The sequence below is a fragment of the Siniperca chuatsi genome, linkage group LG1, assembly GCF_020085105.1.
Source record: "Siniperca chuatsi isolate FFG_IHB_CAS linkage group LG1, ASM2008510v1, whole genome shotgun sequence".
Lineage (NCBI taxonomy): Eukaryota > Metazoa > Chordata > Actinopteri > Centrarchiformes > Sinipercidae > Siniperca > Siniperca chuatsi.
Window position 1 is genome coordinate 36,030,849 of NC_058042.1, and position 22,831 is coordinate 36,053,679.

At 40.6% G+C, this 22,831-nt stretch overlaps 2 protein-coding genes across 5 annotated transcripts in view; one reads left to right on the forward strand and one right to left on the reverse strand.

The window, feature by feature from the left end:
- Positions 1 to 3,545: 3,545 nt before the first annotated feature.
- LOC122880156 (gamma-taxilin-like) lies at positions 3,546 to 22,030 on the reverse strand. Of its 4 annotated transcripts, none has more exons than XM_044205000.1 (11): positions 21,888 to 22,030; positions 18,732 to 18,840; positions 17,782 to 17,929; positions 9,779 to 9,870; positions 8,995 to 9,165; positions 8,382 to 8,576; positions 7,612 to 7,731; positions 7,358 to 7,432; positions 7,087 to 7,179; positions 6,881 to 6,976; positions 3,546 to 4,392 (listed from the first exon to the last, which is right to left on the reverse strand). In XM_044205000.1, the coding sequence occupies exons 2-11, from the start codon at positions 18,822 to 18,824 to the stop codon at positions 4,006 to 4,008; spliced, it is 1,470 nt and encodes a 489-aa protein (XP_044060935.1). In that variant the 5' UTR covers positions 18,825 to 18,840; positions 21,888 to 22,030; the 3' UTR covers positions 3,546 to 4,005. The 4 variants fall into 4 exon arrangements, with proteins under 4 accessions (XP_044060935.1, XP_044060945.1, XP_044060949.1 ...); XM_044205010.1 differs by lacking the exon at positions 21,888 to 22,030 and adding an exon at positions 21,567 to 21,834; XM_044205014.1 differs by lacking the exon at positions 21,888 to 22,030 and adding an exon at positions 20,746 to 20,794.
- The window catches only part of ccdc102a (coiled-coil domain containing 102A), a 127,618-nt gene continuing 125,070 nt past the window's right edge, over positions 20,284 to 22,831 (forward strand). Inside the window, exon 1 of the mRNA XM_044204988.1 lies at positions 20,284 to 20,707. The gene's annotated coding sequence lies outside the window, so the exon portion shown is untranslated. The remainder of the gene's footprint in view (positions 20,708 to 22,831) is intronic.

A 22,831-nucleotide genomic window follows, 5' to 3' on the forward strand; every position in this document is an offset into this window, starting at 1 on the left:
CTAAGTTTCTCATTCATGTAAATGTTCCATTTCTTCAAACAACCTTGAATGTTTCCTCAGACTGAGCACTGGCTGAATTTGAATTGCGAGACATGCTGCACATACAAATGACACCTTCGACCCACTTTACTCTTATGCTCAGAGGAAATGACACGAGACCCAATAATTACTTCGAGGAAATAAATCCATAGTTATTGCAAATTCTACAAAATGTTTATTGAAAAGCAAGACAGGATTAAGAACATTGTACAATCAAAGAGGGGGTGTGGGCTCATCTTTTCTTTTAGTAAAAATAAAGCTGTCCAAAGCTACGGTGACTCGTGCTTCTTCTTTCACAGTTAGTCTCACATGCAGAGGTAGATCCTGACGTTACCTGAGAGTCAATCTGGGGAAACGGCAAACAAAAGAGGAAATAGATGCTGAAAAGTCTTCCCTCTGCTTGGGGCACGACCGAAAAAACTCACGCGCACCCACCACCTGACCCTGTACATGTTCACATCACTTCTGTTTTTAAATCCACACAAAGTGGCGTTAAATGAGGAGAAATTTAGGAAGTCCAGGAGAAGTCACAGGTAAAAGCAACACCTTAGAGGACAACATACCCGGTCACACACAGCTTCTCCAGCAGGCAGTCTGTTCGTGCACATTTGTTAAATTATTTATTTTAGTGAAAATTAAGTCAGTACGACCCCCGTGATTCTCACTGACTTTACAATATACTGAGTTCAAAGAGTACAGCCCCTTGAAGCGCTGAGTAACAGGTTAAACAGTGCTGTGGGAATCTGGCCCTTCACTACGCGCTGAGTTAAGAAGCACTTCTCTTGCCCACTGCGTACAATCTCAGACAAAAAAAGTTGCCAAAGGGTGCTGATCTTGGATCAGTCTTGTATTTGTATCCCCAAATAAACACTCCGATTCTAAATAAGGAAGCAGATGAAGCATTATAGGGGGTTAGATCACTGCAGCGGGAATTCCGTGCTGTGTTCAAGATATTGGCCTGTTGCAGAACGGTAGCTGCATTATGAGCTGCTGCCTGGGTTAAAGATTTGACAAAGGTGCCCCAAAAGAAAACTGTTCAATGAGAACAAAATATGCAGAGGATGCAAGTGTGTCAATGGAATTTGATTTGAGGGGATTCCATTCTTTCCACGCACTGATGAGTTTCCTTAAATACAATAACTGCAGCTGCTGTGATAGCTCTAATGGATACACATCACTGATGGAAATAAAGATATTTTTATTCAAACGCATTAGAAAAGCAAATCAGCGTTTTCTTCCAGTATAAAGTTTCAAAGATAACAAGGTCCATTATTCTGATGTACTAAAATGTTTGTCATTTTTCAAACTAAATTATTTGCAGCGGAGGAAGGCGCTTCAGAACTCCGGACTTGGCTCTTCTGTGTAAACCCTGCTGAGCTGACCGTATGGAAATCAAATTACACGGTTCATTAAAAGAAAGAGACTGCCGCGATGCAGATTTAAATCAAGGGGCACGTTTTGCACATTCGCTGAGCTTTCAGCTCTCTACATAATTTTAGTTGTCCCTCAAACGAATATAATACATTTGTATATAATATAATAAAAATCTTGATCGGTATTCATTTTATGTTTCAATGTCCCATATTTTAGTGATGGGGGATTATTCCAAAACTAGACTGAACCATTTCCTAGGAGGGACACGAAACTAAAGTTCTAATCCTTGTGATTTCCTTGTTGATTTGGTGACACGTGTGGTAACCAGAGGGAGTTTTAAATAATACATATCCCAGGGTTCAAAATGATGCGTAGACCGACCACTGAGCGCAGCAAACCCCGAGTGTGAACTACAACAGAAGAGCGACTTGTGTATCCGTAGTAACGGTGTGCCGAGAGGCTTCATCACATCACGCCGTTTTATTAAAGAAGGCTGCCAACACTGTCGGCCGATACGGTACTGCTAAACTCACGAGCACATTACATGAAACGCACCCTTGCACTGGGGTTTGTCTTCTGCTTCACGTCCAGACCGAGCGCAGGTGGACAGTTTTACAGCGGCGTATTAGGGTCACTGTTAGGAAACCAAAATTAGAAGACTTTGAGAAAAAGGTCATAATATTTTTAGAGTAAAGTCATAATATTGCAAGAACATGTCATCTAATTTAACAAATCTAATCATAATATACCACATTTCATTATCAAAATATAACTTCTAAATATATAATAAATAACGTTTTTCTTGTAATATGGCTATTCTCATATTACTTTTCCCCATGAAATTAAACTTCATTATTGAAACATGACTTTTATTTCCTCCAAAATTCCAACTTTATTCTCAAAACATAATGTTCCCCTTGCAGACTGTCTGTTTAACAGGCAGACGGAGGGAAATCTAAAGACCTGTCTTGTGCTGAAGTGGTAGAGCTATTTATTGTTTTAGTTACCGACCAAACACTGCTGTATTGGCATTGGTGGAACAGAGGGCAGATGAGCTTTTATAAAGCAAAACTTTTCTTTAGAGTTCAGCTTTGATGAACTTTCACTGACAGTGTCGACCTTTGAGGGAACAGAGAACCAGAGTCCAAAATAGAGAAATCATAATCATATTAGCTGTGTCGCAACAAACCATTTTTATATAACCCTGTTCTGCCGGCGATGAACTGCTCCACAACAGCAGGAGTTGATGGTATAAATATCTTTGAGTAAACTGTTAACGTTTCATCCAATTAGCAACCAAGCTAGCGAGTAGGGCTGTCGCTATTTCCAAAAATCAAATTCAAGCAAATTCAAATTAATCACATCATTTGTTAAATTAATTTCAGTCAAACCCACATAGACTAATCCAAACTACGTTGCAGAATTAATGTGGTTCATTTGACAAATTCAGTCTCACTTTTATCCAAAATGCTTCCACACACGTTGCTTCTCAGATGGTTTGGTGTCATGATTATCTTTTCAGCACGGCTTGCTAGTTCTCTCTAATTTGCATTAGCAAAGCGAACAATAGCCTAACGTTAGTTTACTGACAGAGCATGCGTGTGTCAGAGTGACAGAGCATTTTAGGAACGTCTGTGCTAATGCACTTGAGAATTTTTTATTCAAAACAGATTACAGATCAAATATTACATTTTTTTTTTCCAGATAAAAAAGTGACAGCCCTGCTAGCTAGCTGGCATTTAGCAAACTGGCCAGCTTGGTGGGCCATTGTGACTGGCTAACGTTAGCGTGTTCCCAGCTAATTAGCATGTTGTGGGTTAGCTCGACAGCTACAGTAGCTAACGAACTGTCCCACAAGTAACATTAGTCACTACATTACCAAGCTTCAAACCAGCACCACATATTTCACAACATCATGCAGATTCATTTCTGCTCTAATCGAGAAAGTAAAAACGAAATTTTTTGATCACATATCATAACGTGGATAAGTTTAATACCCTGTGGCCAATGCAGATGTCAAATAAGCCCAACTCTGACTTTGCATTTGTTCTACACTACGTCCCATTTCTGACTGTAAGGCCACATTCATGAAAAGTGAGTAAAAAGTATAAAGTGACCTATGACAATATGCATGTGATATAACCACTTCTGAATTTAATCAAACTAGAATTTCCAATGAGACATATGACACTACAGGGAGAGACCATGTGAAGAGAGAAATTAAAGGTCAATTTGACTTTGAACAGCTTCAATTTGACTGCATGGAAATTCCATATGAAAATACAGTTATGGTAGAAAACAGGGAGTACCAAGTGCTCGCCACAAAGCCAATTATTACAACCAATGTAAACGTGGGCAAAGTTTTAGAATACAATCCTTGATACAATCATTTTATTCTTAAAACTATCGCACAAAAAAGATATGGGTTCAGTTTCAATGTAGAGACCTGGAGAGGCAAGTCAGAATTTAAAAAAAGAAATCTCTATCTCCATTATAAGATACTTTTTTCTGGCTAGTTATAGAACTAGGCTGGAGGTGTGTGGAGCCCTATCACACCCTTCTCACCTACACACACAGGCCGTGTAGGCTCGGTCAGTCTTGCTGTGTGGTTGGAGTTTCTGCAGGCTGGCTGGTTGTCGTCGTAGCAGTAGTGGTTTTGTCAGTAGCAGCCGGTGTGGGGTCCATTTCAGGTGGTCTGGGAGCTTGGTGGATGCCCTCTGTCTCCAGCCCGTCGCACCGTGCCAAGCTCTCCTCCTCCTCCTCCTCCCCATCCCCCTCCTCCTGCCCCTCCTCCTCCCCATCCGAGGGCTCCCGTGGCTGGGCTTCAGCAGGTGCTATGGTCCCGTTGTCTCCCTGCTCCTGGAGGTGGCTGAGACGGTTGTTGAGGTCGTTCCTCTCCTTCTGCAGGGCTCTGCACAGCCTCTCCAGCAGCTCCAGCTTCCCCTGCAGGGCCTTGAAGTGTCCGTCACGCAGAGTTTTCTACAACACAACGCAATGTTTCATGAGCGTCAAAGTTCATTTTTCACCTTGGAAATAGTTTGAAAGAAGTAGTAAATGGACATTAAGACAACATTTGTCAGAGCTTTCAATCACATCTCTCAATGTTGAGACTGACCGTGACAGACTGAAAACCATGGAAAAAGCCAGTAAGTGGACCTTGAGTGAAGCTTATCTCGTCAAATTGTTTCATGGTTTTGTTAGCATAAAGGAAATCAAAGGAAACCGAACAGAACTGAATTCCCTTTTCTGGACAAAAAGGGAACGTTGACAGACAGTATAACAGAGACAGATTCATTAACATCAGGACTGACAGTGTTACTGTGTTTAACAGCAACAAAATCCTCCTCAGAATCAGCGTCAGAGGAATCAACAGCAGGAACTGTTCAGACAGAACGCAAAGCAAACTTCAGAGGTGGTGCAATTGCATACAATGTCAATGGAGACGCGATTTGACACAAATTTGCTTGGGGTGGTGCAAACTGTGCAAGGTGAAAAATGTTCAAATTGAGCAAAACATTTGCATTTATCTCAGGACTTTATGAATCTGCTTAATAAACGTACAGAGACGAGGAAATGAGCCGAGTCTCCGCTGAACACAAACACACGTGATCGGTGCATCCGTTGCTAGCTAGCTTACAGCTGAGGTCTGGACTGTAGGTACAGTCGCTGCTCGGGCCAGTTAAGGACAGACTGCACACTCGGCCCAGCGTTCATATCTGCGCATCCGCTTTCTGACCGTAAGAGTCTACAGCAAAGCCAACAGCTCTGTGAGCAACAGCTTTTGAGCTAAATGTTAACATTAGATGTTTAAAGAGTAACTTAACACCAGGCTGAAAAGCAGTGTTGCACTGGCTGCAACATCGCAGTGTACTGACACTCCTACATCGCTGCAGTAAGGTGAGCAGTCAAACCACTGGAGGTCAGCAAAAACAAGCTTTTCACTGCGTTAAGAGTGTTAAGTTACTCTTTAACAGATAATGTGTAGCATGTTAGCATGCTAACATTTACTAATTAGCACAAAGCAGAGCTGCAGGTATTTTGTAAGTATTGAGCAAACTGAAATGTCGACCTGATGGTGGCGCTAGATGAAAAGTCAGAGGATCACCAAAGTTATTACAGTTCATCCTGAGGGGAACATTGATGTCTGAAGCAAATTTCATGACAATCCCTTTAAAACTTCAAGATATTTCACTCAAAACCAAAAACGTCAACCTCATGGTGGAGCTAGAAGAAAAGTCAGTAGAGGATTAACTCTGGGGATCTGGAATGTCACAGTTGTCTAGATACTTCAGTCTGGACCAATATGTTGGACCGACTGATGGACACCGCCGTCACTAGAGCCACACCGCTAGTGTGGCTAAAAATGAAAGTCTGCCACGAAGCCACGAAGCATTTTGCTATGACAGCAAGCTTCTGCATCTTGGAACGAGTCTTCAGATCCTTTAATTCAGTGGCTAAAGTAGCAATAGCACAACGTAAAAACACGCCATTACAGTAGTTATAGCAGAATTAGCAAAATGTACTAATCAAAGCATCAAAAGTAAAAGCACTCGTTATGCAGCACAGTCTATATTATTATAGTATTGAAGCATTATTACTCAAGCCTTACTGTGTAAACAGCATCTTAAAATCAAGGTATATGCAGGAATCCTTTTAAGACCTTTTTAAGACCCTTTCCATACATTAAGACCTCATCGCCACTTTGGCTTCAGTGAACTGAGTGATTAACCCAATGCAAGGTTTATTAGAAAGAGTAATATCAGAAATACACGAGAGCTAGAACACACTATCTTGTTCCCTGTAACGTCACATACATTTGAACTCTGTTATTAGGTTATTATGTATCAATTCTTTATGCTATTGTCTTTTATATGTATGTTATGGCACAATTAAAGGAAGTGGAGGTCAGGAATTTCCCTACATGTACTAGCAGAGCCAGTACCTGACCAACAAACTTTGATAAAAGGTTGTAAATGAAACTGTGCTGAGCTTCAGAGGGGTGATGTCATGTAGGCGCTCCCTCTTAAATAACCCATCATGGCATCTGTTGAAGTTCTGTAGCAGGAAGTACACTTTGTGCTATGAAGAAAGACCTTTGTGACATTGATTTAAAAAAAAAAAAAAAAAAATCAAATTAAATCCAGATTACAAAAAAAAACATGAGAACCGAAAATAAATGTGTAAATATGACTAACATTTTTTGTATTAAAGGAATTGTTTAATATTTTGGGAAATATGCTTATTTGCTTCATTTTACATTTGTGTGTGTACGATTAAACAAAAGAGATGTTAATTAATGAGCTTTAGAGGTAGCAGAGGGAACCTGCTTCCAGTCTATATGCTAAGCTAGGCTAACCATGTCCAGACTCCGGCTCTGCACTTAACACACAAAGATGATATCTATAATCTTTCTTATTCTACCAACGTAACCAAAAGCAAAGAGAAGAGTGTAGGTCATAGAAGTCACCTCCTCGGCCATCTGCAGCAGGGCCTGGTTGTTACTCTCCCACTTGGTCCTCCACTGGGTCGTTTCCCTCTCCAGCTTCTTGATCTTCTTGGTCATCTGGAGGTAAATCCAGACAGTTAACAGCGAGCAGGGAAACCAGTGAGACTCAAACAGATGAAACTATCCAACAGGAAGTCCGTCAGTCACGAGCTGTTTCCTGCCCTCACCTTCTCCATCTCTTGTCTGAAAGTGGTGAAGACCTCGTTGCTTTTAGCCAGAGTGCTCTGAAACTCCTCAAACTTGTCCATGTACAGGGAGAGCTAAGAGAAGAGCAGTGAGAAGTCACACCTTTGGCTGGGTCGATGCACACAAAAGGTCAACACAAAGCTTCTACAGTGTATTCCCACTAAGGAACTACAGTGTTTTTGTCTGCATTCCCTAAAAACGTGTTTGTGATCCACCAAAGAACTGTGTGTGTGTGTGTGTGTGTGCGCTTACCTGTTGTTTGAGCTGTGTTTCTTGCTCCTTCATCAGCTCACACTTACGTCTGGACTCTGTGGCGTCCTTCAGCAGCTGAAGCATCACAGTACAGTCAGTTCTACAGGTCTCACAGGTACAGCGGACACTTTCAGTACCAACGTGATCCTGAACACGGTTTAATGCCTAAGATTTTATTTCTGCTCAACTACTGCTATTTACTACTGCTATTTGATGGTGCAATGAGAACCAGAACAGGCTCTTTGTGTACTCACAAAGTCTCTCTCTCTCTGCTGCTTCTCCTCGACTTCTTTCATCATCTCGGTGATTCTTTGCAGCTTGGCGTCCATCAGCTGCTGCTGCAGCTCCTTGTGCTTGAACACCTTGTCTATGTGCTGCCAGAGGGACACATCAGATTGCCATTAGGCTGGACGCCGTGTTGTGCCCTGCTGTGAGCGACTGGGATCATAACTGATAAACCTTTCATCTGAAGCTCTGTTATCTTCCCTTGCAATGTTTTAAACTGGCATCTTAAACAAAACCATAGAGTTTGAGCTTTGTTACTAACTTCAGTGACTACGTCGACCCTTCCAGTGTTTTAACAGTAAAACAGCAGCTTAACATGCCTTTTTAGCCACTCAAACGGACACACACACCAGCCCTAATGTTTAAGAATATTAGTGCTTATTGCTACTCTTTGCCAGTACTGCAATTTGTCCTTGTCCTCTGATTTACTAAAATGGCCCACGTGTAAAGCATCTTTTCCATTCTGTTTGCAGTGGAGGCTATAAAGGGGCTCACACGACGTCACTGCTTTCAGTAGCTATCTGCAGCTTTAAACGCACCTACTCAACTGAGCATCGTTTGAATCTGCTGGGAAATGTTTGGTTCATATTTTTTCTGTAGCAGCAGTGACACAACTACCCAGGTTTTGTACCCGTACCCAATACCAAAACTACACTTCGTGTTTCTAAAAAGTGTTCCATAGGTTTGTATTTAGCCAGTACTAGCCACGACAGCACAGGCTACTGTTAACTCAACTTACCTCCTCTCGGAGCTCGTACTGCTCGATGAGCTTTTTGAGCTTCTCGGCCAGCTCCATGTTCTCCTGCCTCAGCTTGGTGTTGTGGGAGCTATGCTGTTCCATCTGCACCTCGATATCACTCAAGGTCATCTGGAAGTGCAGCATGGCCTCCTTCCGCTGCTCCTCGTACTCCCTGGACCGCTGGGCGTTTTCCTCCTGTCAGGTGACAGGAGTGTAAGAGAGGAGAGGGAATCTGCACTGCACCTTGGACTGCGCTATTGTCAACTTCAACAAAAAGGTCCTTCAGTATCAGAAGGAGGCAAATTCATCCAAGAAGAACCAAATGAAAAAGTTGACAGTGACAAGAATTAAAGGAGCGTCCGTGTTTTTGAAGCAAACACCACATCACTCCAGTGGTTCATCTATCATGATAGAAGTAAACTACTATTTGGATGCGTGCTAGATAAAGACAGCCTTCCTGACACTTAAAAAACTGTACTGGTCATGAATTTATGTTCTGATACTTATTTTGTGGGTGTTTGCCTTCTGACAGTGCAGGAGCTGCTGGTTACTGTCAGAAGACAGAAGATGGAAATAACACTGATGAATCCAGCTGCAGTATGCAGAGGTGTACCTTCAGTGTCTTGTTGTGTCTCTGCAGCTCCCTACAGAGGCTCTCCAGCTTGCTGCGGGCCAGGATGGCCTTGCTGTGCTCCCCCTGCAGGTGGATCTTCTCCTTTACAATCTGAGACTGCTTCTTCTGCAGGGCTTTTAGTCGCTTCTGCATGCAGCGGCTCTCCTCCAACTGAACACACAACACACACAGTCAACATAAAAAAGATCACATTATGGTTCAACGTGGTACCTTTCGTGGATAAATAAAAGTTTGTTTGTTAAAGACAGACATATATGACTTTCCATTTGTTCTTTTTGTTCATTCTTGCCCTGACCTCAGGACAGACAAAGATAATCATTCAGTTCAATTCAGTTTATTTATATATCTCATTGCACTTTTCCTATAGAGCAGGTCTAGACCGTAGATCTAGACCATAGTTAGTTGCAGTCTTAGTTCATGTACAGTACCTATAAAATATACCCAAAAAACCTTGTAGAGCGCTTTAGATCAAAGCAGCCATTTACCGTTCAAAAAAAAGGAAAATGTACGTTAAATACACTTTTATCCTAGCCAGATAATCAAATCATAATCATAATCTGACTGAACTGCCATTTTGTTTTCACGTATTATTCAGTCTGACATTGTGTTCATGTTAGCCGTTTCCTGTTTTGTGGGCCTAACCAATCAGCAGTGAGTGAGCTATCTGTCTGTCGTTTTCAGCTGCTGGTTGGTCAGTCAATGTTTGAGGCCTCAGAACCCAAGTCTGGCTGTTCAAATGAAGATTTTCACATATTCAGCTTACCAGGTCTGCATATTTCTTGCACAAAGCAGCCAGTTTCTCCTCAGGAGTGGCTAGGGAGTTCAGGGCCTGCATCAAAAGAACAACCTCCTTCCCTGGAACATAAACAAAATGACAAAAACTGAATGTTCAGGGATGCTTTCACTGTACAGCACTGGTAGACATTACATTCAACTATCTGGGTTTTCTCTTTCCCTACTAAACCAAAGTATCTCTGTGCAAAGCACTATTATTTATGGAATGGTAATCGCAAAGAAAGTCATTTTGAGGCTCTGAAAGTCAGATGCTGTGCCTCAGTTTAAGACCTGGTTAACTGAGCTTACTGATATATTTTATATGGAGAAAAATCTCTCATTGAGTGTTGGTGCTAAGACATGTTGTGCTAGTGATGCAGCAGTGTAATTCATTATTTTCTTTAAATATGTTTGTTTTTTGTACTGTTTTCTGAAAAAAAAAAATTAATATATATATATATATATATATATATATATACACACACACACACACATTAAAAATTACGATTTTGTTATTCTGAATTGCTAAATGATAGTACTGATTTAACACTCTGCTAGCACATTTAGATGGGGTATGCGATTCTGAAGAAATCCAATACCATGACACAGAGCAAACAACGACACAGCAAATAATAACTAACATTAGCTAGGTTGTGGGTTAGCAAACTGTCCCTACAGCTGCTGCTGCAAAGCTAACAGCAGCTGTAGGACAACAGAGAGGACGAGACGTTTCCCAGAGCCAGCACAGCAGCTCCAGACAGCGATACACACAACTCTCCTGCTGCTATAGCTAACATTGCACCAACAGCATATCTTGGCAAACTAGAAAGTAAGCTGAATGTCCGTGGGCAAGTCATTTAACGGTACCTGACACACAAATCATGGCTGGAATGGCTGGAACCGTGTTGTGCGTCCGAGCCACTTTGTACTTCCCATTTACAGAGCCTGGGCTGTGTAAAAACTGTTTTTTTCAGTGCACACACTGAACGGGCAGCTAGTGGACCATGAGGAGATATTTGCTGAATTTAACAAAAAGACGTGTATTGGATTAGAATCGCATACCCCATCTTTAAGCTATTCCACACCTGATGTGGGTTGGACATTATCTAAACTAATTTTCATTCTGACAGAAAGTGATACACTTTACATTTCCTTCAAACTAACGTCAAACTAGGAGTATTGTTTGAACCAGAAACCAACATTTCTGGCTAACTTGGATGTTGATGGTTATAGAGGAACTGCCAAAATAAAAAAATAAGTAAAGAATTTAAATGACTCAATAAATAAATTAATATGCCATTAATTGCACCAAAAATATAAAGATTCATGTAGGCATTAAATAATTTATCTGACACAAATATATATTTCTGTTTTAATTTGCTTCTGTATTTATTTACATCTGTATTAATTCCTCTATTTACTTTCCCATTTAATTTTCCATTTAATTCATTCATTAATTTTTTTATGTATTTATGTATGTATTATTTTCCCTTTGCATTTTTCCCCAAATTTATTTATTTTTGTCTTTTCTTTTTACATTTCTGCTTCATTATGCACATGAGGGGGGCTGGGTGTCATTGGGTAAAATTTTCCCCTATTAGTTGATCGACATCAGAGTGCATAGGTCGACACACCGGTGGCTTCTGGCCACAGAGGGACAGTCGGCTCACAACCAGTGTCGCCAACTCTTTTCCAATGAAAGTAGCTAGCAGTAGCTCCAAAAGGTCGCTAAAAGCCGACAGATGACATTATGCGTTCATTTGCATGTTGATGGCATCATCACGCATTAATTTGCATAAAGCTTGGTGCAGTAGGGGGGCAATCACCTTAGTTTAAGCCATATAAAAAGTAGGTAGAGAAATCTTTGGCCAAATAATCACAAGCTCACTACAGTAACATTGTATAGTAAAAAAATAAAACATCTACATAAGGAGGGAGAAAATAAACTATTATTATTATTATTATTATTATTATTGGGAGTGTGGGGAGGTATGCAAAATGGCGACAGCCACAACAATCGCTCAGCTGTTTCGATATAAAAGGGACAAGCATGGTGGTGCATGCATGCTGTTTGAAGTTTTGTTTTCTGTAGAACTTGTGTTTTATCGGCATGTTTTTCATCAAATCTGATAGTTTACTTTTTATGTCATGTAAGTGATTGTTACTATTATCGCGTTGCCTGAAAACCTGTACAACCTGGCGTGGCACGCACAGAAATATCCCCAAGCATCTACAGTGGTTCATCATGTAAACAGCTAGTCAACTGGTTGTGTAATTTGCCTAAGGGACTGTGTTTTCATTATTTCTGCTGTGTAATTCCATCATATAAAACTATTTTTACATATTTGCTCAAGATTTTGGATAAACATATTATTGTGAATTGGACAAATTTTATAACAAAAATCTGTTTTTTAGTCAGTGGAATGATTCTCACTGTCTCCGATTTCATAGCCAAGAAGATGACGACGGGGATGAGGCCCCAGGTCTGTCTGGCATCAGTGGCACTGCAACCATGATTCACACAATCATCAAACACACAAATGAAAAAGCAGAAAGAAGAAAAGCATCAGGGATGCAGTACAAATTGTCTCCCATCTCAGTTGAGGACATACATATTTTTGGCCATAATAATCTTTTCTGGGATGGTCCAAGTACATACGAGGGCAGACATGTGGAGAAGAGATTCTTATGCGGATGATAACCAATTATATCTATCGATCAAGCCAGATGAAACAAACCAGTTAGCTAAACTTCAAGCATGCCTTAAGGAGCTTCTCTGCACTGGCTCCTTGTAAAGTCCAGAATAGAATTTAAAATCCTTCTCCTCACCTACAAAGCTCTTAATGGTCAGGCATCATCGTATCTTAAAAAACTCATAATACCTTATTACCCGACTAGAACACTGCGATCCCAGGATGCAAGGTTACTTGTGGTTCCTAGAGTCTCCAAAAGTAGAATGGGAGCCAGAGCCTTCAGTTATCAAGCTCCTCTCCTGTGGAATCAGGGCTCAGTTTGGGTTTGGGAGGCAGACACCATCTCCACATTTAAGAGTAGGCTTAAGACTTTCCTCTTTGACAAAGTTATAGTTAGCTTATAGTTGGCTTGGGTGAGCCCTGAACCATCCCTTAGTTATGCTGCTATAGGCCTAGACTGCCAGGAGACTTCCCATGATGCACCTCTTTCCTCTCTCCTTCTCTCCCTCTCCATCTGTATGCATTTTTATCCCATTACTGCATGTTACTAACTCGACATCTGCAGAGACTGGATCTGTGGTTGTGGGCCACAGATCTTTTGTGAAGTGGCTGTTTAGTCTCACCTATGTACCGTTCTTTGCCGTTTTCCTCACTGCATTGAATTGAATAAACTACAATGCTCTGTTTTTGTGTGGGCATCTTGTCCTTAGGATGAACAAGTTTCTGTCTTAAAGTGTTGCCTGGTTTAAAGAAAACAGGAACATCGTGCTGTCTAAAGATCTTTTGTAGTTTTTCAGTCTAGATACATAAGGGATTGAGACACCGTTCCTTCTTGGTTCTGTTTCCCTTTTGTCCTGTTTTTTGGCTCTTTTAACTTTGTTGAGAGCCCAAGTAGGATAACCACAAGCTGAGCATTCTGGACATGCCTTTCTACAGACACCGTGTACAATATGTAATGTATTATTCAATTCAGTGCAGTGAGGAAAACGGCAAAGAACGGTACATAGGTGAGACTAAACAACCACTTCACAAAAGACTTTATCAGCACAGACGACACGCTAACTCGGGATTGCAGAGCGCCGTGCATTTGCATCTAAAAGCTACAAACCACACATTTGAAGACAGTGAGGTGAAGATTCTAAGTAGAGAGAAGAGGTGGTTTGAAAGAGGAGTCAAAGAAGCCATTTTTGTGAAAAAAGAAAACTCCTCTTTAAACCGAAATGGTGGTCTGAGATTCAACTTGCCAACCGTTTACCACAGTGTATTAACACCATGGTCAAGCCAATCATATGCTAATCAGGTACTTAACAGTGATGAGGGAGGTGCAGCCAGAAAACAATAGGCCTGATTACTGGGCCATCATAGAAACAAAAGAAGGTCAGTTTCAGATGAAACTAGGCAGGGTAAACAGCAGACACTCAGGAAGACTCTTAGGCCCTGAGGGTAGGGCCTAAGCAACACAGAGTAGCTTAAATTTCTGAGTTCTCAAAACATTTTCACTATTGACAATGACTTCCGGATGGGAGCCGAAATGTCTTGATTCTGAAAACAGTGTCCAGATGACTACGACTGAAACCTTTTCTACGATTGTCCCCTAAACCTAATAACTGGTTGGGCCACCCTAATCAGCAACAACTGCAATCAAGCGTTTGCGATAACTTGCAATGAGTCTTTTACAGCGCTGTGGAGGAATTTTGGCCACTCAACATTGGAGGGTTTTCAGGCATGAACTGCCTTTTTAAGGTAATGCCACAGTATCTCAATAGGATTCAGGTCACTTTGACTAGGCCACTCCAAAGTCTTCATTTTTTTTGTTCTTCAGATTTTAGGCAAACTAAGATAAACAGTTAGATTACATACAGACCGCTTTGTTTTAGCTTGTTTGTAACAATTCGCTATTAGCCGAGCTAGCTTGCTGTGCTTGTGTAAAACATGAGAGACTGCAGACAGAGCAGACTAAAATATCACTTTCTACATGTTCACATGTTTATGCTTGTTGAACAGGAGTATTGCTTTTTACTCGCGGAGCACTTACAGTAACGAATGTAGTTGTCGTCAACTCGAGTAATCTCCACCGCGGCCTGTCTGACCTGCTAACCGCTGCGCTCCGTGTGTGGAGGAGCTCAGCCCGACACAGACAGCAGGGGGCATGAGCGTGATAATACTACGGTCTTTAATGATTTATGAGCCCCGGGGCCTGTTTAATACCGGGTTTCTGTACCCATCCCTACTTGCAACTGCCCGATCAGTATGTGCAACTCTCAACAGAGATCGCTACTTCCATCACCAGCTCTGGAAAAATACATGTTTTTAATTATTTTTGTACAATAGTACACAACTTTTATAACTTTATTCATTGAATTTGGTGAAATCAAATCAATCATATTTTATGGAGGAATATTTTCTGGACTTCCCTCTGATGTCCTCCAGCTGCTCTGCTTAACCTTTCGGTGATTTACGGAGTTTGCTGATGGACAGATGGCTTTAACTACTTGTTGTTTGAGGTTAGCTACTTTAGTTGTGCTGCTAGCTTTTCCATTAGCTGACTGCCCGGACTGGGAGCTTGGACCCGGGAGCACCAGGGGAGTGTCAGTGTTTACTCCTGTAGTACAGGTGCTTTGGACCGCCGTTCAATCAGACCGTAGCTGCACAGCTAACTAGTTGAGCGCAGCTAACGTTACAGTTAGCAGCAGTTAATGGTTATCTACTTTAGCAACAAGAGAAGCTATCTGTTCATCAGTAAACTCCATAAATTACCAAGAGTTGAGGCAGAGCAGCGGGAGGACATCAGAGGGAAGACCAGAAAATATTTCCTCATAAAATATGATCCAGATTAGAGTCCTGGTCAGAGCCAGCTGTAAATCTCCTCAGTATGATAGTTGTGAGCCAGATGTTCCTCAGTGGCCAGAAGAATACGTGAAAAGTTGATCACATGATACACATATTGCTCCACACTTACAGCAACAGGCATCCTACCAAAACCTATTTCAGCATTGAAGGTTACTTTAAGTTGTTGTATGCAAAGAACAGAGGACGCTGTGCAGTAACTTGCGTTGATATGCATTCCTGGCATATCTCTGCAAGTGGTTCAGTGCTGTCTGCTCTTTCTGTGACAGAACCAAAGACTGTTTGCAGCATTTCAGTCGCTTTCTTGTTCGATGCTTATTTTGACTCATACAAATGCAGCACATTAGCTTTTTGAAGTAGATTCAACTGCACATCTGTAATTCCACCTCTGGAGACGTCTCCTCTTCCTCAGTGAACCCCCTCTGGGCTACAGTCCAGATACAGTAACTGTTCACGAATTAAACCGACAGCATCCTGCAGATTCCCGTACTGCTTTCTTCTAGAGAGAACTCCTGATCTAAGAATTTGTTTAATTTTACTTTCACTAATTACATAACCATGCCTGCCTATTGAGTACTAACAATATATCAGCATACTTAATGCCCAGCTCAAAGTAAAATTCAATGAGCTGATATACTGTTGCGTTGTGCAGTAGTCCTCAAAAAAAATTCTCAACGTGACCTTTAGGGGGCTCCGAAGAAAATAATACATACATTAATAAATGAATAAAAAATGTTTTTTATTTTTTTAAATGATCAAATTAATAAATAAAATAAATAATGGGTAAGTAAATAAATAGGGGAATTAATACAAATACAAATAAATACAGAAGCAAATTAAAACAGAAATATCAATTTGTGTCACATTTTATAACTTACTTAATGCCTTCATTAATTTTACTATTATTTTTGGTGCATTTAATGGCATATTAACTTATTTATTGAGTCATTTATTTATTTTTGATTTTGGCAGTTCCAGTCCTCCATAGTGGCACACTATAATAGTGACATCAATGTTCACTCTGTGTTGTGGGCCAAGCCTGTAGTTGGTTTTTGTGAATGGAAAGTTTTTAGCGCTCTGCATCAGTGTTAATTTAAGCAGCTATTTTAGATTTAGTCTTTAGATGAAAATGCTTTAGAGTTTGTCACATTTTAGTCGCCGAAAAGTCATTACATTTTAGTCAACTTTTAGTCAAAGTGTTTTCTCTCTTTAAACTAATTCATTACCATTAAAATCACACTAGTGCTGAAACAATTAGTTGATTAATATGTCTACCTGGCCTTGAGCTAATAAATCATACACAAATATCTTCCAAATAAATTGCTGTGTAATCTTAGAAACTACAGTTTGACTAGATAGTAACTGCAATGCATGTTCAGGGCTTGCCATTAAGCTATTTCTGGACTGGACTGGACTAAGGACAAGTTAGCGAAAACAGATTGAGCATAATTACAAGTTGACTGTCCAAATACATAAATAAATAAACTTGCAGGCTATAAACATTACAGCAGCAACACGTGATTTAGGCACATTGGAGAAAAGGTCTGAAAAGCCAACACGGTCGTTCCCCATTTGTTTCACTTGAATGATAGTACAACATATGATAAAGCATTTCACTTGTCCGACCAAAAGGTTTAGTTATAATGTTAACTGTCAAACCCTGCGCGACGAAGACACCGCGCGTTCAGGAGAGTCGTCAAGCTGAGAGGAGCGAGAGGGATGTCAGGCAGAGAGGCAGCACCAGCCTGTAGACCCCGAATATATTTTTCACATCTAACGCGGTGGATTAAAAGGACCAAACCAGAGTTAGTGATTGTTCGCACAGTTTAAAGGCTAACCAAGATGATTTTGTTGAGTTTTATTTTGTTTCTGTCGGAGTATGAATGAAGTGTGTTTTACGATGTAGTAGTTCAGTGAAAGAGAGAAATGTGAATTCAGAAGGTGTATTGTTGTTTTATTCTGTTTGATAAGGAAAATAGGTGTAAGGAACTATCCTTACATTCTTGACATTTTGTGAGTTTATTTTGTTTATTAGACTAAAAAAAGCTAAGAGAGCTTGTGTAAAGTAGCGAACTCGCCCCTAGCACACATCTCCCAGCTGGAACTACCTGAGCTGTACTATTGGAATATCGCCGGAACGAGTCCAGGGCTAGCTGCTTAGCATGCTAAATTCAGTAGATATCTCTGCAACACAATACATAGATGTCTTTGACATGATGTCATAACTGTTACTTTTCCACATTCTGTTGATAATGTTAGTTAATTTTTTTTAATGCTTCTTGCTAAAATTCTGGCCAGATCTTACATATTTGCCCTTTAACATTAGGGCTTCCAGTAAGATTGACGTTGAGCACTAATGAAGACATGAGACCGTCATGTAAAATTACCATCACATTTATGTAATGAGGAGCATGTCTCTAAGTGCTTGTAAGATACATTGTAGCGTTCCTACCAAAACCCTTGTCCTCTCCAGTCTTGGGGTCTCCTCCAGGGTCGAGCTCTGCCTCCCCCAGGTCGCTGGGACTGTCCTCTCTGCCTGGAGTTTCCCCCCTTTCCTCCTCAGCGCAGCACAACCCCAAACCAAACTCTGCAACCTCCTCCTGATAACACATACACACATCCAAATGACTACAAAGCAGCTATAACATCTCATTGAACAGCTCTTTCAACCAGGCCGTTTTTACTGAGCAGCTCCACTCAAGAAGCTGGGGGTTCAATGCCTTGCTTAATGGGACTTAATGTGGCTGCTGCTGGAGGGAAATGTTACTCACTACACACCTTTACTCTATTTTCCCCACCCTCAATTTTCCAACTGGTCTGAGGTTTCAAACAGATGACTTTTGTCACCTACAGTGGTGTGACTGATTTCTTATTTTTTCGCTTTTGATGATCTGAAACATTTAAGTGTGACAAACAAGCAAAAAAATAAGAAATCAGGAAGGGGGCAAACACTTTTGCACACCACTGTATATGCTACCCTAGGGCTGGGTATCGAACCTCAATACTTTTTTGGTACTGACAAAAATGTAGCACAGAGTCTGGTCAGATTCTTGTTTAATGTAGTCTTGTTTACATTTTCTGGTCAGTTCCTGATGTCAACAAACATTTTGCCAGTTTTAGACAATTTCATATAGGCAAAAGTCTTACATCCTCGTGTTCAGACATTCATTTAAGGCTTCCTTTTTTTCATAGAAAAGTATTGTTTTGGCATTACTACAAAACAATGAATAGTTAGCTACTTTTAGAGAAACAGTAGCAGCTTATACATTGCCACTTGCAACTTACTGAACATTAAAAAGGGGACACTTGACAGTAACATTAATAAAATAAACGAAACGAATAAACAAATAAAAGAACATCCACAAAACACCACACACAGAAAGCCCTGTTGATAGTGTTTACCTGACACGGGCTGTCCAGGTCGGGTGGCGAATCACTGCCTCCCACTATTCTTCTGGTAGCCACATCAATCTCACAAACTTCCGTTGTCTCCATTAGTCCTGATCACAAGCTAGAAATTCATATTAAAACAGAACTGTTATTGAAAATATAAATGAGATTGTTGCATGACCAAATACTTGTATTTGAATCACAGACTGCATATAGTGTAAGGTGTGGATGTGCTACTTCAGGTACTAGTGAGGCGATGACTTATAATGCAGAAATTCAGTTTGAATAAAACATCCATAAGGCTTATCAGACACCAAAACACCGCACAGCGGCCTATAAGACAGGATTTTACAATTCTGGAAAGTTATCACCACAATCATTTTATCCCATCTGGCTTAGTCAGCTTCAGGTTCGGTTATTGTCAAATCAAATTTATGTAGAAGTTTCTCTCTCTCCCTGACTACGCCAATCCTCTCCGTTTGTGTGTTCCAAGTAGACCTGCAACGCCCGGTGGAAAGAGCGAGAGACAGTGTTGCATTAGCCTGGCAAGCTACCGTCAGTAATGGATAAAATAGGGCAAAAATGTAGCTTCAGATGTCAGATCAGGTTTGGGGCTCAAATTTTGCAATACCAGCTGGATTCAGTCTGGTCAGGAGTCAGTAATATAAGATTAGGACTTTGTAAATCAAAAATATGCCTTGATAAATACAAATTATGGAATAGTAAGTCCAATTACGAGAGTACATAAGAGTATCGTGCTTAGGGTGTTAAGATTATCCTGATACGTATTGGAAAACCGAAGCAAGAGTAAGAGACTCCTATGGACTATGCATCCCTGCCCATGTATTTTCTTGGGTATTTCTGATTCAGTATTTGAAATGACACTTGAGGAAATAATTGATTTATTTTAGTTAAATTTTTTTGAGGACTACTTTTGTATTCCCTCACAATGTTTTGCGTTACTTTTCTTCTTCCATTCCTTCAGAGTCATATCTATTTCCTCTCAGCTGCTCCGAGCACACCGCTCATTGAATTTTACGTTGAACTTTCTCCAGAGGTGGAATTACAGATGTGCAGCTGAATCTACTTCAAAAAGCTAATGTGCTGCATTTGTATGAGTCAAGAGAAGCATGGAACGAGAAGGCGACTGAAATGCTGCCAACAGTCTGTGGTTCTGTCACAGAGAGTGGACCGCTCTGAACCGCCTGCAGCACCAACGCAGGTTTCTGCACAGGCTCCTCTGATCTTCACACACAACGGCTTAAAGTAGCCTTCAGTGCTGGAACAGGGTTAGGTAGGAGGCCTGGTGCTGTAAGCGTGGAGCAATAACTGATGTTCATTATTCATACAGCTGCGACCCAGAAGGCTGATAATGTTTTATCTGATAACTTCTTCTTTGCAGTGGACATCATATAAGGTGAGGTGTCCATAAACAACGCTTAATGCATTAACTTGAGATTAATGCATTAACTTGAGAATCCCCAAATAGACAGATGGCTCAGAAGGAATGGAAGAAGAAAAGTATTGCGGGGGAATGCAAAAGTAGTCCTCAAAGAAATTCTCACCATGACTTTTAGGGGCCTCTGTAAATTCCTAATTGCAGCTGAATCAAATCGTATTGAATCAGCTTCAAATTGGAGGGTTTTATATGAATTACAAATGTATCTGTCATTCTGTATCGGACTGTGTATCTAACCTTAGATGCTTACTGAATTAACGTTACTGTCTTAGAAATGCAATAAGACTTAATCAACACCGGACAGCAAAAACCAACCACGTGTGTACAAAAGAGGCAGGAGCAACTTTGTGCGTCTCTGGCCTACAAACACTAACGTTTACTTTTCCATCCCTCTAGGTTAACTAGTTAGCTGTTAACTAGTTTCGCAGCCTCGCACCAACATGCACATTAAAGGATTTCAACAGGTTGAAGATCGCTAGACATTTCATACCAAGCTAACGCTACGACAGTGGAGTGACACAAAAGACAGGTAACTTACGGAAGCTAATGACAATCTAGCTAGCTTACCTTGTCGGCTAATTGGTGTGTATACAGAAAGGTACAATGTTTAATGTCTTTTAAATGACTAACGTTAACTTAACTCAGCCTGTCAAGTGTTGGTGTTGAGAATGGTAGAAAGTGACTGTAGTGAACGCTGTATATATACACGAGTATTATGGACAGTTTGGAGTTGAAGAGATAGATTAAGATCCTCAACGGGTCTTGTAATATCAGAGCTAACTTCGCAGCAGTTTCCTGTATAAGTGACAGACACGCAAGCACGCAAAACCTAGCGGCTAAAACGTTAGCTGCGTTGCCAACTTAATGTTACGTGTTATTCACTCAATATGAAGGAAACTTTAGGAAGATCTTTGAGAAAACGAAACAACTTTCTTATAACTTATATCCCCACAGAACGTGCATGTAGTGCATAGCGTAGGGTGTTTAAACGTTAGCTACTTGATGGGGTTTTCTGTGTACCTCTGGTAAGTAACGTTGGCCAAGTTAACATCAACCAACTTCAAAGTTGAAAAAATACATTAGTGCGCATCAATTGAAGTATAATACTTCAGCCGAATTGAAAGACACTTCATTATACATTTACAAGGGTCTTAAGAAATGCAGTATCAGCAATGTCGTGTTGCAGATTAGCAAGGTAACCGCAAACTTTCAAAATTGTAAAGGGAGTCTTGTGTGACGTTCCATCGACTCAGGACAGAACGGCGGTTCCTGGTATTGTTAGCTATTTAGCAAAACGCACAGCAAGCACTTCGTTATCCATCCCTGTAACTATACTGCCGTTAACATTTACAGTGTAAGAGGATCTACTTAGACATGCTAGGTGTTACCTTGGATAGTGAAGAGCACAGCTGGTTAATTAACACCAGTTAGCCATGGAAGTGTAAAGCACATTTCTACCGTAAGCTAACATTGGTTTGCTATTGTTAGCAGGGCTAATCCTGTGCTAACAGCTAGTTGGTGGCTAGCCCTGCTGACTAACACTAGAAGTGAACTTTACTTCGGCAAGTACCACATGTGTGATAGTGAATACAAAAGCTACACGCTCAGGCTGATAGTGACAGGTCACATACTGCGTTGAAATTATGTCAAATCAGCACGATACAATACCAGTAGAGCAAATATGTTGCTGAAATAGCTACAGCGTTTACCTGTGTGTTTTCACTGTGGATGGAAGCAGGACACAGTTATAAAGCTAGCTCGGACTGTCAGATAACAAGTAAAACGTCCGGTTAAATCTTTTCAAAATATAACCGTTGTCGAGTGTGACCAAAGGTCAGATTCTTCTACTAAAACATTGTTTTCCCACAATTTGTGAAACGCTTGTACAAATATGTTTGTTGTCCAGTCTTCTCAAACATTGCTATTACAACCATTTTTACCTCATTATGTCTGTTCTCCTGTTAAGCAGGCTACACAAGAGATTTTTCAACTGTTTCTCCACTGTTTTTAAAAATCACAGATTTACTCTTTGCCATTGCTTTCACCCCTATTATATAATAATAATAATAATAATAATCATTACCACAATTATTGATAGGCCTTGATCTTGATTCTGTAGTATGTGATGTAGATATCCCACCTAATTAAGTTGGAATTAGGTACAATATTAATGCATTTTACAGCAAATATATACAACCACACAAACTGCACCATGCCATCATATGTCCCTTTTTTGTAACCCTCTTTTGCACATACTATTTACTTGGCGCTTTTAATTTGAAGGTAGCACCCTCGTTACTCTGGTAGTAGTCTGGCTAGCTTGATGCACCTACAGTCAAAACCAAAAGCAAAAACCACAGAGCTCGTCTTTTTCTGGGACGTCGGAGAGGGAGGAAAACAACAGCCACTTCAGACCCAATCCCAACAACAACCACAAAAACTACTTCCTTACAGTATCTAAGCGACTTCATCAAATTCAAATCATCTTCTTGGTGTTTATGTTGACATCACGTCATCAGGTTAGCCCCCTAAAAACTGCCGTGTTGGAAGTGAGTGGCGTTGTGAGGTAACTACAAATTCCCATGCTGCTCATTCTTTTTCCATCCAAGTGGTATGAACCAAATATAAATGAACATTTTAAATACAGTGCGTA